We start from the raw sequence: 15,128 nt of genomic DNA, 5'->3' as shown, positions 1-15,128 counted from the left end.
GAAAAACAATCCATTATGCTTCTCAATGCATATATTCAATTTTAATGCTTTCCAGACCCTTTGGACAAACGGATGCCTTTAGCTGCAGTACTTCTCCTACATCTACACTTTTATCATCTACTCCCTAATTCATGGATAAATTAATTTAAAAACACAGTAAACAATATAATTCTATGGACCAGTTGTTAGAAAACACTGCTCTATGTCACAAATGTTGAAAACACTAGCAGAAGGGATTTTATTTCAGACCTTGAGGATTAATATATATCTCATTTACTTCAAAAGAAACTTATTCCCATGATATTAAAAAGTATATAATTAATACAAGTACAGAATTACAGAGTACGTGAAAAAATTAATTCACTGGCCAACTCTCCTGACACAGGATGTCATTTTTCAGGGCAGGCTTCTTTTTAATTATTATATAAAGTAATATGCATAGGGAAAATCCTAAATTTATCTAACAGCGACAATTTCTGAACTTGCCATTAACTGCAGGAGTTGGAATCTACATTTGTGAAAGTTCTGCAAAAATATCAGTTCAGTGCTCAGTAGTAATTTGGTAAAATGAACATAAGAAATTCATAAGTCATAATTTCTTCATAAGTCATGAAGAAAGTCAGTGATGACCAAAGATAATGAATGCCTCCCACATGAGGAAGGATTAAACAGAAAAGGATTCTACTGCTGTCAGAAGAGACTGGTGGAGCATACAATGGAGAAGACTTAAGACTGGGATGGAGATGATTAACAGGAAAATGCTGTAGCCATCATTTACCTCTTCCAGTACAGGAATTATGGAGGCAACAAATGAAGTCAAAATGTAGTAAATTCAAAAAAGCACAATGGGAATATTTCTTCCTACAGTACCTAATTACAGCATCATGTGATGTTGTCAATACTAAAAACCTAAGAAGTGCTTTAAAAAGTGTTAATAGAAATTCCTAGAAGAACAAGGGTATCAGAAGCTAGCATCCCCACGACCATGTGGCTTGCTGAGATGCAGATGGCCAGAACCAGGACCACCAGGCACCTGCTGCTGTCAGGAACAGGAACAGGAGCCAGGGCCTTCAGCCCAACTCAGCACGGCCACTGTTGTGGTTGCATATAGAAAACACATGCATTACCAGCAGCCAAAATTCCAGACAAGCATGTATTATTAAAATGGACCAGATTTTAAACCAATTAATCTATCTAGTCATTTATATTCTACCTTACAAGCTATTTCGAAGGCAAATAGAGTCCTTGGTATATTGAGCAAAGGAACTATAAATAGAAATAGAGCATTTCTGTGTTTTCCAGGGTTTTGAAGTATTTGAAAAACTGCAAAAAACATTGTCTGTGCTGACAGCATATACACTACATATTATTTGTAATTACTTAACACAGAGGAAAAGGTAAAATAAATAAAAGCAGAAAAGAAAGGGAGAACCAGTATTAAAAAATGCAGAAAGTCAGTAGCTCTAATTGGCCTCTCTTCTAGGCCAATGTACATTGGGAGTGTTGTAATTCAGTGTGTTTGAATGAAATTACATTCAGCAAGGAATAAAAGAGAACTCAGCTAGGTGAGTGAAAAATGCCTGCCAGAGCTAAACTTGAGCTCCAGTGCTGCAAACTGAGCTGGAAATGCCATGAATATGTAAGCCTGTCATTCTCCTTTTGTTTGTCTGAATCCTGGTGAGGACTAGCAGACCTGCAACTGAAATCATCATATGAAATGACAAAAATATCACAGACTCCTGCTTCCAAATGTCCACATAAATAAAATAAAAGCTGTGTTCCAAACACTCGAAAAAGCATTCAATTGATTTCTCAGTCATGTGAAGTTTGCATCGTTTCTAGCTAGCAGTATTGCCATGAAAGCCACTTGTTTGAGATCCATCCACTTCAAGGACAACAGAATCTCTATACTAAAGAGCTCATAAATTCTTTTTTAAGGAAGTATCTTTCTCTCTGCATGCATATTAAGAACCGACAGAGAAGTAACCGATGTATCTTAAATCAAACAAGAAATACAACTAACTTTGTATAAGTGATCCAGAATGATTCAGAAGTGAGTAACTGCACTTGTAGGTCTTTAATCACAGCATGTTACAATTCACTAAAGGTTACTTGATTGCTTGATCTGTTTCATTTGTTAAATTAAATTTGTCCACATCATATACTATTTTCTCCAAAACCTGCACAAATTAAGATGAACTCAGAAGTTATAACTGCTCGGAATTTGTAACTTTGACAAAGTCACTGAAGTTTCCCAAAAATTAAGATGTAAAAAAGACTTTGTTGTTCTGGCTGTGATGCAGTCAGCCATGGTGCTCTGCATTAACATTTTTGTTAATCTGGAATCCCACACAAATGGTAGAGCAATGCATTCAAAAACATTTCTGTCTTCAAGACTGATTTCATTAGTTTTGTGTTCACCATTGGAACACCAAGTCATTTTCCAGCTGAGTTTAACCACATTATCCCCTCAGACTGAAGTCACACATCTAAAATTTCACACGATGCTCTGAAAAGTACCCACACCTTCCATGACCTTTGCTTCAGGAAAGGCAAATTCAGACATATTGTACAAAAGCATCATGCAATTATGACTCAGATGTGAACACTTACACTGTAACCTACATCTTCTTAACCTGGTAAGGAGTTTTTCATGCTACTTTTATATCAGTTTGGGACACCAGTGGAGTTACACTGATCTTTTCTTCGTCTTGATGTTCTATTCTTGCTCATGCCACTAGGATAACATCCCTGGCATCAGAGTAGCATGCTAATACGAAATCCCAATGATACAGAAATCACCACCATGAAATAGTTCATGTCATTATTTGATGCAGAACAGGTTAGTTCATTACTAAACAAAATGCCATAACAGAAAATGTTCTTTTTCCATATGTGTCTAGGTTATATGATGTTACAGAAATTGGTTTTATTAGCGGTTAATTCACTGGTAGTTCAAGAAGTAGAAGATATCAGCCTAGATAAAAGTAGACAAAGAAACTTCTTCCACTACTTATTTCATTTGAGCAGATTTCTGCCCTTCTAAGAAGCTAATGATATTGCCTAGGCAGCTGTGCATGAACTGAGAACTCCCGTGATCAGCAAAGACCTAAACAACTGGGAGGAATGACTACTTCCACTGAGACAGAGAGCACTGCATAATGCTAAGGGACAAAATCAGGATCAGATTCAGGCACAGCTAGAGCAAATGAAAAAGTTTTATTAAACAACATCCTTCTGCCCAAGTAGTTTTAATGTAGCAACACTTAAGTTTAATACCTCACTGGCCATTACTTGCAGCAGTACCTTCACTACAACGCTGTTCTCTCAGTCCCCCCTTTTTTCATTGTTATTCCTGGTTTATACAGAGATCTTTCACCTGTCATGCAACCCTTACCTGCACCAGTTTCACAGTGAGATGTACTGGCAGACTTTGAAAAGAGAACCCTTGCTATGTCATTTAGGAGACACTCAACAGAAGTATCATCTTTTTTCATCCCTTGTTTTAACCTACTTTCCAGGGAGAACCGCAAGGTATGAAAATCCCTTTGTGCGTGCATGTGTGTGCCCTGCCAGACACATCTTTCAAACCACTGATGTTACTGGAGCACATGCATGAGTGAGAGCAGTCAGTCGGATGTCACAGGAACAATATTGTCCACTTATTCTGATACCAGGTCAAATGTAAGCAGTATCCACCCTAACTCGTGCCTACTCAACACAGTTTTTAGGCCACCAAAGTCTGAATCCAAAATAGTCTGTGACATAAGGGATGTGTACAAATTATGCCTATAGGACACTTGAAACACAGTGGGATTTGCTCTCTGAGGTCACCTGTCTGTAGGTTTCATGTTTTATTCCTGCTGTAAATAAATTTCAAAAATTAAAAGTTAAAATGTGAGGAAGTACCACGTCTGAAATTCATATGTAACTTTAATGGTGCAAATAAGAGACATTTCTTCCTGTGTAAGAAACAGAACCCTCACCTGAAGATGATACCTGTAATGATGGAAGAGTGAGATATGCCATACCTTTTAAACTTTTGTTCCTACTGCTGAAATTACTAGGGCACAATGAGTTAGACTGAGCCTTCTAAATTAATCTGATGTATACTACCATCAAGTCACCAAACGGGTCTTTTATTTTCAATCAAGGCCTCCCTTCTTATTTCTGCTTTGCACAGTCAATAGTATGTATTTATATTGAATTTTCTCACTAAATAGGAGTCAAACTGTAGCCAGATGCATTGTTTGGGCCGAGCCAAGTTAAGAGGTTGTCCATCTTCAACTGGCCTTCAATGTAGGGTCTTACCTCACCCTTACCAAGATCTCCTTCAGCCTTACTGGCACAATGGCATCCATGCTTGCTCCCTAACCCAGTTCTGTCGAAATGCTTTGGTTGAATTGGAGAACTGACTAACAAAAGCATTTGAGCTAACCTAGATCATTTTGACAGAACCAGGCTGGGGAGCAACTACATGTGCTGTTATGCTGGCAGAGCTGAGGAGGCAGTAAATTATGAAGAGTGGAAAAGAGGGGAAGTGAAATGCAAAGAAAACAGGAGTCATCTGTAGCCAAACAATGCACCTGGCTGCAATTCAGTAATGCATTAATTCATGGGCTTTTGCTATGCTACTCGTGGTTGCCCAAACTTCACTAAACTACTGAAAATAACTTTCTGTAGTTGCCCAGCTTCTACTTAGAAGTTTCCAAGGGCATACAGTACCCAGAATTCATCTGCAGTGCTAGCAGATGTAGCAGGTAACAGGTTCAAATTCCATTTTGTCTCTTTTTCCAGCTCTGCCTCCATCTCCTGGTCAAAAGCAAAGAGTTGAGGCTTCCCTCCAGCGCTGTGTGAATAATGGGACTTGCTGGCGAGAAGCCGAAAGACTGTCTACAGACCAAATTTAGTATGTATATAGCCCAAACTTCATGAAGGCTGAATGCAAAAGGTCCAGGTCAGGTTGCATATGCAATACCTGAACCAAAGCCTAATTTTGTTTGGGCATATTAGAGAGAGTCTTCTGGGAGTGGAACTGTTGCCAAATGGCTCCTCTAGTGATTTGGATGAGTAGAGCTCAGGAAAGTTAGTAACCACTACTGGAAGGAAGCAAGCAGGACAAGACAGAGCAGAACTGAGAAAAAGGCTGCTGCAGAGAGCTGCTCTGTCGGCCAGGTAGGGGCTGGCTTTCATAACCAAAAGAAAGCACAGAGCAGGAGAAAAGCCCTTTGTGATGCTCCATGGTGAACCAGTTGAAAAGCCAGCTCTTTCACCCAGCATGCTCCCCTCACCTGTTTCATTCTTGCTACTTGTACATGGCTCTGGAATTGGAGGCAAGAGCTGGAAAACAAAAAAATAGAATCCCAAAATACATTTTTCCACATTAAAAATAAAATACTGAAGCTATTGGAGTACTAAACTATGGAAAGATTCTCCTCTTAAAATTCTACCACTTTCTTTAAGCCCCGAGAGACTGCCTCATTTTAAGTGAACTTCTATTCCTGTATAAAAACCTGTATAAAAGTTTTAAGTGATTATGCTGCAAAAGATTTGGCCTGTAAAGGTAAATATGAAGGAGAGAAGATGGAGTCAAGCCTGTAAAAACCTATAAAGTCCAGACTCCATCACATAAGAAAAAAATACTGCTTGAAGACCAGGACCTGTACGTGCAGCCAGGCAGGATCTGCAGCTGCCACAGCTTCACCAAGTTCAACAAGGCTTGATAAAAGGAGACGTTGGCCTTTCTCAGTTTCACTGGCAGTGTAAAGAGAACATTTTAAAGAACATGAATCACCTTACCACTTCTGGAAGCACCTTCTTCGCTAGATCGTGGATGGCTTTGATCACAATACATATAGATGATAGGAGGAATATGACACCCAAGATAACACAAGCTCTGTGGAGAAAAAAAAATGGTTAAAAATTTGCGAAGAATATATTTGGAGTTTTCAACTCTCCTTCTGCTGGTGGGTAACACACAACTAAATTTTAATGATAAAAAATCTTATGTAGTTAAAGATATAGACTTGGATCAAAGAAGAGGGAAAAAAAAAAAAAAAAAAAAAAAAAAAAGCATTTCTCAAAAAAAGAGGCATCTGGATCCTTCCCAGTTCTTCAAACTTGGATTGTATGTGAGAAGACAGGGTAGACCAGATGATGTTTCAGAGTATGAGTGAGGCAGAAAAACATGCCTCTTCTGCTCCTGATGACTTACCACGCAGTCCTCTAGAGGTCTGTTAGGTCTGCTTCTCCATTCGTTTTTTTTGTTGTTGTTTTGTATGGCATTAGAAATAAGCAAGGGAACTTCATCCTCTTTACCAAACTAGGTAAGATGATTGGTAAAAGTAGTGCAACAGAATGTGAAACCTCTGTTTCCTCCCCAGATCTCCATAAATAAATTATTTAATTAAACACAAGTATTAAAAAAATCCAGCAGGTTAAGTCACTGGGATTGCTTCACAGGCTGTCCAGGGGTCTCTCAGTACTAAATGTCAGAAGAAAGGAACAGAGCCTCACCAAATTAGGTGCTGTGTGGAATTAGACTTTTTGATCCTGCCCCACAATCTGATTTTAGAAAAAGCACACAACTAGGCCATCAAAGAGACAACAAAGTAACAGAATAATTGTTTTGGATGGGACACAGGCACAATAAAGGACTTATAAAGCAGGTAATGCAGACCCAGAAGTTCCCAGTCAAAAAGAAAATTCTTTGTTTTGTTCAAACATAGACTAATACCACTTTGAGATGGAGTTCCTCTTGCTTAGAAATACTACAGGATTTAAGGCTTTGATTTTCTCTACACAAACAATAACAGCCAGTCTACTACAGTATTGATATATCCATAACTCCACAAGTAGCTCTTCATATACAATTCTATTAGAAAATAGCAAAATACCATAAACAGATACACAGTAAGAGCATTTTTACTGTTTGAAGCATTAAATATTTAAGAATTGATTTCTACATGTACATTTTTTTCCCCCAGAATTTCTATTTCCTTTCTGTGGTATTCATTGCTTGGTACCTATCTGTTAGCTCGGTCTACGGGTGCTATAATTATTCCAGTAGCATGCTACTATTTTTACCAATTCAGACATCAGGCCATCTGGTGGTTGGCAGCACAAGCAATGTTCACATCAAGCTCAATCTGGGGACTGCAGTTGGACTGGTACTGCTGTGACTACGACAGAAGATGCAGCTGCAGCAGTGGCGCGGGCGAGGAGCTGTAGGAGCTGGTCATTTAATTCCCTAACACAAGGAACACAGAAACACACCGTGGACAATCCACGTAATCCTGTGGGTGAGATCTCAGTAAAGAGGCTGCCCTCACACAGAGGAGCACAGATAACAGAGGCCAGCATCCTTCCCAGCACCGGGGTAGTATGCTCAGCAAGGTACTGTCTCAGGTAGGCACAGCTCTGCTCCATCTATTTTAGGAGATGCTCAGCTCCTTATAGTCTTTGCAATAAACTGCAGCACAGCCCTCAGTCTTGTCCAACTTGATGTGCTATAAAAAGCCTGAAGAAAAGTTTAGAGACAGCCCTGTTACCCTGGAGTCCTACCCCTAGATTCCAACAGGAAAACAAAAATTTGGCCCACAACCTGTGGCAGAGAAAGAAACTTGCAGAATGGATTCCCTGAAATCCTGCAGTGATCATTAAATAGTCAAAAGGCTGGGAGGAAAGTTCATTTCCCAAAAAGAATGAGCAAAATAAAAAATCAGAGGGCTTTCGGTTTTCTATGGTGCATTTGCAAGCAGATCCCAGTTCTGCAGTTGGTTCCTTCAGAGATTTGCAGTTTCACCCTGTCCAAATGGATCACTGCAGACATCTGTCCAGAGCCTCTTGACCTAGTTTTGTCCAACTCAAAAATTTCCAGTACCGCCTTTTACTACTTCTGTAATATTTAGCACTGTTGTAACCTAAAAAGTTTATTAATTAAATCCTTCACTTGCTGAGCCAGTGACAGGCAGAAATAAGATACATACACTTCATGCAAGAATTGCTGACGTTTCATCTGAAAGCAACACGGAAAGAAAAACTTTTCTGTCATTCCCAGCAGGCTTAAACCAACACAACCACAGAATCATCAGCTGGAAAGAATGGATTAAACTTCTTTGTGCCAATATTGTTTAACGCCAAGGGAATGGGCAAGAGAAGACAGTGAAACATCATCACCTTCCCTTGGCACATCTCCTATTCCCTGTACACATCCTCTGAGGAAGACAGGCAAGCAAACAGCAGACTAGCTGGCACAAGTTTAATGTGTCCAGGGAATCAGCACTTGCCCTGGCCATTGCCTGACTTGGTTCTCACTCCTGTTGGACTGTTTGTGCTTACCCTGATCTCTGTAAACTCTCCCACCACAAGCCTAACAGCAAACATTTTGCGTCTTTGCTATTGCCAGCAGACAAACCATGACTTCAGCAATCTTGAGCTGCTTATCTTATTCTCCAGATCGGTTTTACTGTGTCAAAAGAAATCCCATATACCTACTTAGCCAGAAATAGCTAAAAGAAGAAAGAAAAAAGAAATACATTAATAACAGTGACATGAGTATTAATAGCAGAGAGAAATGCAGTCTGAGGCTTGAATCAGCATTCAGACATCATATTTAGCAAGCCTAGCATCTCCTTTACATTCTGGCTTTTGGAATCCACAGCCATGCAAAATTCATGAGCAATGGCATAGTACTTTAAGTGCTAAAATACATGTTTCTTGTCCTCTTGAGTGTATCAATTCATCTGCAAAACCACTAGAGCAAAACACCGCATTACTACTGAGCCTACTGACGTAGCTTCTTTCAATCTCATTAGCCAGAAAAATAATTTCTATCTAGACTGCAAACTATGCAAAACACAAATAAAAATGCAGAATAAGAAACCTCCAAAATTAATTTGAAATTTTAACTGTAGTAAATAATGAAAAATTGTAAATGATTAGTACAACCTTGCTTTCTTTTCGAGCCATTAGACAACAAAAACTTTAATAGAAGCCTGCTAACTTTCATCTGCTAACAATTATTCAACTGCTTTGTAACCAAATGAAATGTTTCCAGCTGCACATGAAGGGTGTTAGTGCCAAGGTTGTAGGTAACAATAACATTCAATTAAATTGGATGAGCCAAATGGCATTTCTAAACAAGTTCACTTAGAAGTGACTGTAAAAATTAATGAAAGAGTAGTTAGATAAAAGTGAGGTTTGACTGGTATCTGATTTTCCAGATACCACTGGCTTGGGATCACCATAGCGTCAAAAAACACTCCTCAGACAAAGCATCTCCCTACTTGATCTTAAAAATCTGAAACATTACAAGTACCATATTAAATAGAAACAGAAAATAATGAGTGCATTGTCTGCAAAATTCACCATTAGCTATCAAAGAAATCTGTTCTTCAAATTTACGTGAATACCCTACTCTTACTTAAAAAGAAACATAAGTAGATTTTTTTTTAAGTACTAATTCACGGCCATTTCTAACTAAGATAAAATATGATCTTCCCACTATTTACTACATCATCAGAGATATGATGTATCTATAATGCAAAATAATCAATCACTACAGGTTTGGCAGGCTACAGAAAAGGTCTAATGAAGAATGCATGAATCTGAAATTTCCTTCATTTCCGTGTAATGTATTACTTTAATGGCTTCTAAACAGAAAGAGGAGCAGAAAGAATTTAGTCAAAACGTTTTAAAACCTAATGGAAAATGATGATTGGATTTCCAGAAACAATGAGCTTTCTGGAATTGTTTGGAGTGCTGAATATAAAGAACCAGAGACTAATTCAGAAAGGACAAGGTGAGGGCACCTCTCTGATATGCAAGCAATAACCAACTTTTAGGACAACTACAGCTCAAACATCCAAAGGTTTTTTCTTAGTGCAACAGCACAGGGAAGGTAAGAGTAATTAAATTTGCATCCTAAGTAGAAAGAATTTAATACTACAATTTTAACAGTGAAACCATAAGGTCTCCTTTAGTCTGCTGTAGGAATTGGTAACATATGGTGATCTGCAGAAGATATTTCTTGATGCATTTTTGATGCCGTATTTCTATACAAGAAGCCAGAAGACAATATAAAGTATAATTCATTATATTAAAAGATGAACTCATAAATTTTGTCAGCTTTTCAATCTAACTTTGTCACAGATGAAACTGTTAAATAAGTCATACCACTGCCTTGAGCATTAAGTATGAAACTATTTGGACTTTAAAAAGAATTTATATGGCTTTCAAGCTTTGATTATTCTTAGTCTACTCGTAGTGGAATTCAGAAATTTGATTATGTCTGAATTTTAATAATTAAACCCCTGTCTCGAAGTAAAACTTGGTTCTGGGTGCACTACAACCTGACCATTTCCCAAAGACCTTTTTCTGAAAGCAGTGCTACAACCCACTACAGTAGCAGTACAACAACTCAGACACAACCCGTGTATATTTATACAGCCCTATAAATACCCATTTTGATTTACACCAGTCCTGGATATTTCCACTTAAACCAATCACTATGAGGATAACTGTAATTGTATTTCACAACATACTGCTGCCACCTCATCTGCCATAGCACATTCCCCCTGTGGAGCTCAAATAGACAAAATCCTTCATTTTGAGGACAAAGTCTCATAACTCAAAAGGAAAGCAGAAGAGGAAATCCATCAAAGCAGGCAGCTGATAGTCTTTCCCTTAATCAACAGTTTGTTATTTTGCATACGTTAACGGCTTTTAAGCAAGTAGCTATGAAAAGGACTGAGATTCAGGGGGTTCCAACTCCACAAACTGTATTTTCAGGCTGCTATTAATAAGTTATCTAGTTATCTTTTTGTTTTGTTTTGTTTTGTTTTTCGTTCTTGCCACAGATTTAATTTGGGAAAAAAAAAAAAAAGTCTAACTATTCAATACATTTGCATCTAGCAGACACAGCAAAATAGCCTACTAATTCACAGATTTCTCTTTAATTCTGTCTTGCATTTGGAATCATTTGTTAGGATTCTCTACAGGTAGTGATAAGAGCAAAATCTTGTGATATTTCAGTCTTGGAACTGAAGTCCAATCTCACTCAGATTTCAATGGTGATTATTTTTCAATGTAATAGAACAATTTTACCTCTTGTATGGCTCTTGCCACACTGATTACTCATTACAAGATTCAGCCCATTACTTGCTCTTCTGTGTAAGCAGCAGCCAAACTGAATTAAGATTGCAGATTTAGACACTCAGCTACATGTTCTGTAACAATTTGGAAAGAAAAATAAATAAATAGATAAATATAATTGAAAAATTATGAATACACCCCCAGAAACAATCTCTGCTATGTATTACCTCAGAAGGGATCTTTACTAAGCTACACAAGGATGAGTGACAGCAGAGGTTTCCTCATATCAATTCACTGCTATAAAATACCCACTGGAAGGTGCTTTGCTTCTTAATTATCATCCTTCTATCTTTCTGGCAAATGGAATACAGTGACACAGTACCAGCAAGGGTCCTTAATGAAGCTCTTGGTAATTACTCCTCTCAAGTCAATCTGCTCTAATATGCAGCAGAGAGGGTGCAGCAGAATTAAGGATTCAGAAAAAAATGAAGGATGCATGTGAACACAACCTGCAAATATGCACTAGCGTTCTCTTAGCAGCTCACAGCTACTGTTGTTTTGGGGCAGTAGAGAGGAAAAAGATTCTCATGTACCTGGTAGTTTGTCTGTTACATCCTGGAACCAATTTTACCAGCACACTTCAAATTCATTAAAATAGTCCCTGCAATGTGATGACACCATGCGGGATAATACAAGATTGCCAGTAGCAGTCTAATTACTTCCCAGTTCTGCTAACTTGATACATCTAAAATGCAATATTAAAAACCTGGCCTCCCTCCTCATTTAGCAATTATATCTGTCACTAAATATCTTGCTATTTTGGTTCTCTGGCACTGCATACTGAATCAGAGTGAAACAGGACTTCAGTGCAAAGATGTATTCAGGTTTTTAAAAGCTTTCAGTTCTACTGGTAATACAGCTACAGTAATATCTTGAGCAGAAAACAAACTATCTGCAGGTATTATTTTTGGCTGAGGATTTCAAAGGTGTAGTTTGTGAGGACCAGGAATCACAAATCAACACCTGCAGTAAAAGACTCTATGATTTCAGACTGGCTCAGCTCTAACCCACATCTGCACATCCCCGTGACATTTTTACTAGGCTAAATCTGGAAGTTAAACTTTCCCATTACAACACAACTTCTAGTGGAGTGAATCTCTCCGACAACAGAGGTGCATATAGCGGTAGCTCATTTCATTGCATTAGGTGCTAGTGCAGATTCCCAGTTTCACCACAAAGCAATCCCAAAGTGGTTTTGGTCAGTTGTGTTCAATCATTCCTGGACCCTCCTTAACTCTCATAGCCTGGATTACTTTACACTGTATAATATGTGTTCAGTTTATCCATATTTCATTCACTCATTCAATTTACCTTTTTCCCAAATGAGTGTGCTTCCTCCAATATCCACAAGTTCGATTTTATTGCTCTCCCTCCTCACTTTTCTCTTCCCGGGTAATACCGAGTTTCACCAAGCTGTATCAATAGTTTACGTACCTGCACCTTTTGGTCTCAGCTTGTGGTACTAATACATAAAAGCCCCAGGTGTTCCTTAGTGAAAACATGTGGCTGAATTAGGCCCCAAACTTTCCTTAGCCTGCAGCTAGAGATGGCTAACTGTAATTTAGTTTAATTCTGGACTTTTAGGTTGCTAAGAACCTTACCATGATGTATTTCTCTACAAGAAATGGACTTTCCACCCTGAGAAATGATTGCCCATAGAGACTGTGCAGCCTCCATCCTTGGAAGTTTTCAAGAGCCTTCTGGATAAAGCTCTGGGTAACCTGTTCTGCTCACAGAGCTGACTGCTTTGAGCAGGGGTTGGGCTACAGATCTTCAAAGGGCCCTTCCAACCTGAATTATCCTATGATCCCATGGACCTTTACCCACAAAATATTTATCTCTGAAGGTTCTTTCAAGGTCTTCTAGCACTAATAGACCACAGAAAAGGCAATGTTACAGTCTCTACAGGCTGTTTTCACTGCTGGAATGAAGAGGTAGCATGAAACTTTGCAAGGAATTATAAGTTACCATTAAAATGTGATGCTGCAGGCCAATAAGTGCAATATGATTTCTAAACCCATGAGTAATATGAGACTTTTCAGCAAAGCTGCACAAATCAGTTTTGTGATGGATATGTGATTTAATCTCTGAATAAACCCACTAATGAATCCTCTAGAGTTTAAGCAAGAAACAAAATTAAAATGATAAAACTAATTAATTTAATAAAGACCAGAAATGTGCTAATTCCTGTTTCCATGCGATTTGAAAGGACTTTAATATTAGTGGGTGACAGCATGAGCATCATGTATGCAATTATTCAGGGGAAGTCATATGGCACAACACTGCAAGGCAGTAACTTGGAGCTGGCAATAGCCTGCACCACACCTCTAGATGAGAGGCAGTCTGCCTGCTTCAACAGAGCGAGGCTACTTTCATTTAATATTTGTATTACGGCAGCTCTTATAGTCTGATGACAGTAGCCAAGTATGTAGTTCCAGTCACAGCCAGACGAAGATGTAAGGGTAGGCAAAACTGAATGTTGATATTCCAAGGGGAGAACTCAGAGGAACAAACCCAATCCCTTGGTCACCAACAAGCTATTCTGTGGGGGCAGACCAGTGGCTTCTGGCTGGTGGGAACAGTGTACAGCAGAGTAGAGAAGCCAAAGTCAGAAAAGGTGGTGGACAAAGAACAGGTAATGGAAGAAGTCAGAGGACATTTTAGAGAGAAGGTGCTAAAAGTGCTCATTTTGGTTTACAGACATCAGGGGAGACAAGGGAGGTTCCTGCTTCTTCATCATACTCTGCTGCTAGATATTAAGCTTCTTTGTACCCAGTCAGACAGTTGTACTGGTTGTTTATGTTTGTGGTGTGGCTTATTTGTTATCAGGTTTAGTTACTGATGAAGGCTTGGACACCAAGCTGTACATAATCACAGCTGTTCTGTCTTTACACCTGCCTGTTGCTGGGTGAAGAGAGTCGCTTCAAAATGCATAGGAACAAAGTAAGCTCGATGTTCACTGCACATGTCCCAATCCACCTCCAACTGCCAGAATCCAGATCAGCAGCATTACACCTACTCCTTTTCCTCACCACAAAAAAAAATAAAATAAAAATAAAAATAAAAATAAAAATAAAAATAAAAATAAAAAGATCACCAAATTACAACCCAAAGGGGCTTCAAGTCATATTCCAAACTATCATTGAAAGTACTTTCCTCACTTATTATATTAAAACATATACAGTGTTATCACATGGCCTAACCTCTCCTTCCACAACATGCAGGAAGATGCTGTTTATATCTGACACCCAGGTTAGCCACGCTAGGGATCCATTTCATGTAGAAAATGTCTTCTAGAACTTTCTATTACCCTCGCAAAGGCAACTAGTTGCTGCAGAACAGGGTATTAACATCCTTTAAAATCATGCAGCTGAAATGAGACATCATTTCCACAAATAATTTGATTCTCTAGGTATTATATATCTGCCAATATCTGCTTGTATCTTAAATGATATCTTAAATATCTGCTTTTAGGTTAAAAGACTTCTCTGCAACTCAGAGATTTTGAAAACTCTTAGGACCAGCTTTGTAGTTTCTGGTCTGTATGGACTGTACAATTGCACTTAGGGCATGCCTGCCTTTCAACCTCCATCAGAACTCATGAAGAGCTCCTGGTCTCGGTAGCCACATAGCAGGTGAGCGAAGATCCTGTCCTTCCACTGAAGCAGGAAATTAAAGCCTTCTGAGAATTTCTGTAATACTCATTTTTAGGGGGATTATCAAATTGCAGCACAGAACATTATATTTTACATAGTACGTATGTGTGTGCATACTAGGCAATAACCACAAATACCACCTAATCAACTACTAGTGAAGTAAAAGGAGAGGCTTTCATAAACTAAATAGATTTTGGATCTAGCTCTAGTAAAATCATTGCCAAGTCTACAGATGCCACACTTTTTGAAACAGATTTTAGAATGTATAAATATATACATTTGCTATTTCGTATTTAATATAAATTCTATGTGTGAGAA

General features: G+C 38.5%; 1 protein-coding gene across 2 annotated transcripts in view; it reads right to left on the bottom strand.

Annotated features, from left to right (window-relative positions):
- Nucleotides 1-15,128, bottom strand: part of TMEM163 (transmembrane protein 163) — a 95,373-nt gene that overhangs the window by 13,597 nt on the left and 66,648 nt on the right. For both annotated transcript variants that reach the window (XM_032189645.1, XM_032189646.1), the window contains one exon: nucleotides 5,800-5,896. In XM_032189645.1, coding sequence (XP_032045536.1) covers nucleotides 5,800-5,896 — 97 coding nt within the window. The remainder of the gene's footprint in view (nucleotides 1-5,799; nucleotides 5,897-15,128) is intronic.

The sequence above is a fragment of the Aythya fuligula genome, chromosome 6 (assembly GCF_009819795.1).
Source record: "Aythya fuligula isolate bAytFul2 chromosome 6, bAytFul2.pri, whole genome shotgun sequence".
Lineage (NCBI taxonomy): Eukaryota > Metazoa > Chordata > Aves > Anseriformes > Anatidae > Aythya > Aythya fuligula.
The sequence above is the reverse complement of the archived record's forward strand: the minus strand, read 5'-3'. Positions and strand labels throughout refer to the sequence as shown.